The sequence below is a fragment of the Habropoda laboriosa genome, unplaced genomic scaffold (genome assembly GCF_001263275.1).
Source record: "Habropoda laboriosa isolate 0110345459 unplaced genomic scaffold, ASM126327v1 scaffold113, whole genome shotgun sequence".
Taxonomy (NCBI): domain Eukaryota; kingdom Metazoa; phylum Arthropoda; class Insecta; order Hymenoptera; family Apidae; genus Habropoda; species Habropoda laboriosa.
This window is the reverse complement of record NW_017100216.1, coordinates 556,395-557,265: the sequence shown is the minus strand read 5'-3', so window position 1 is coordinate 557,265 and position 871 is coordinate 556,395. Positions and strand designations below refer to the sequence as shown.

The following is an 871-nucleotide window of genomic DNA, read 5'->3' as shown; positions in this document are numbered from 1 at the left end:
TATAAAAGAAAATTTCTAATATAGGAAAGGAAAAAGAGAAAACGTGGTAATAAATTGTCCGTCACGTCATTTTCAAAAATGCTGTCACGCAAAAAATCTTGTAAACATACTGAACCTATTCGTTGTACTTACCATTTTTATTATTTTTTACATTTATCAAGTCGTAAATGGTTTCTCTGATGGCTATTAAAGTAAATTTTGTATCACATAAAACTCGATCGATCATAAGAGAGCAACTTTCTCGAAAATTGCGATACACGAAGCCACTCGCAATTATAGCACAAACTGAGCCGATGAATAGCATTCTTTTGAATGTACTTTTTAAATTTTAAGAAAAATTATTCTTTTACAATTCATAAGACGGATTGATTGGTATGCTAACGTAGCAATTGCAGGTAAAGAACTGACTACGGATTAAATGGAAACGTAGAGAACTTCTCTTTCACCTGTTCACCGCTGAGCTACTTTGGATATGTGTTGATATGTTTTTACCGTTATTTGACTTGTAACTTTTTTTTATCTACTTTTGTTATCATATTCGATGTTAATCTACGTATGTAAAGTGTTTAAATAATAGTGAATGAATTATGATGTTACGTCTGGCTACTCCAGAATTGCTATGACATAATGTTTTGAGTCTTAAAATTATTTTTACGCATGATATAAACTCGTTCTTTATATATAACGACTAGTTATTTTTCTCTTATTACTACTTTGCGTGTCATATTTGAGGGATAAACACATGAAAAATGTAATGTACCGTAAAAATTGATCTTTCTCATTTAAACTGCTTGTTAAACAAATTATTTGATTCTTACAAATAGTCTTAAATGTATAATACACTTTTACTATTTAAAATTAACTAAACATA

At 29.0% G+C, this 871-nt stretch overlaps 1 protein-coding gene across 1 annotated transcript in view; it reads right to left on the bottom strand.

Moving 5' to 3' along the window:
* The window catches only part of LOC108570856 (retinol dehydrogenase 12-like), a 1,774-nt gene extending 1,403 nt beyond the window's left edge, over nucleotides 1-371 (bottom strand). The window contains exon 1 of the mRNA XM_017932777.1: nucleotides 133-371. Coding sequence (XP_017788266.1) covers nucleotides 133-304 — 172 coding nt within the window. The 5' untranslated portion in view covers nucleotides 305-371. The remainder of the gene's footprint in view (nucleotides 1-132) is intronic.
* Nucleotides 372-871: the final 500 nt, after the last annotated feature.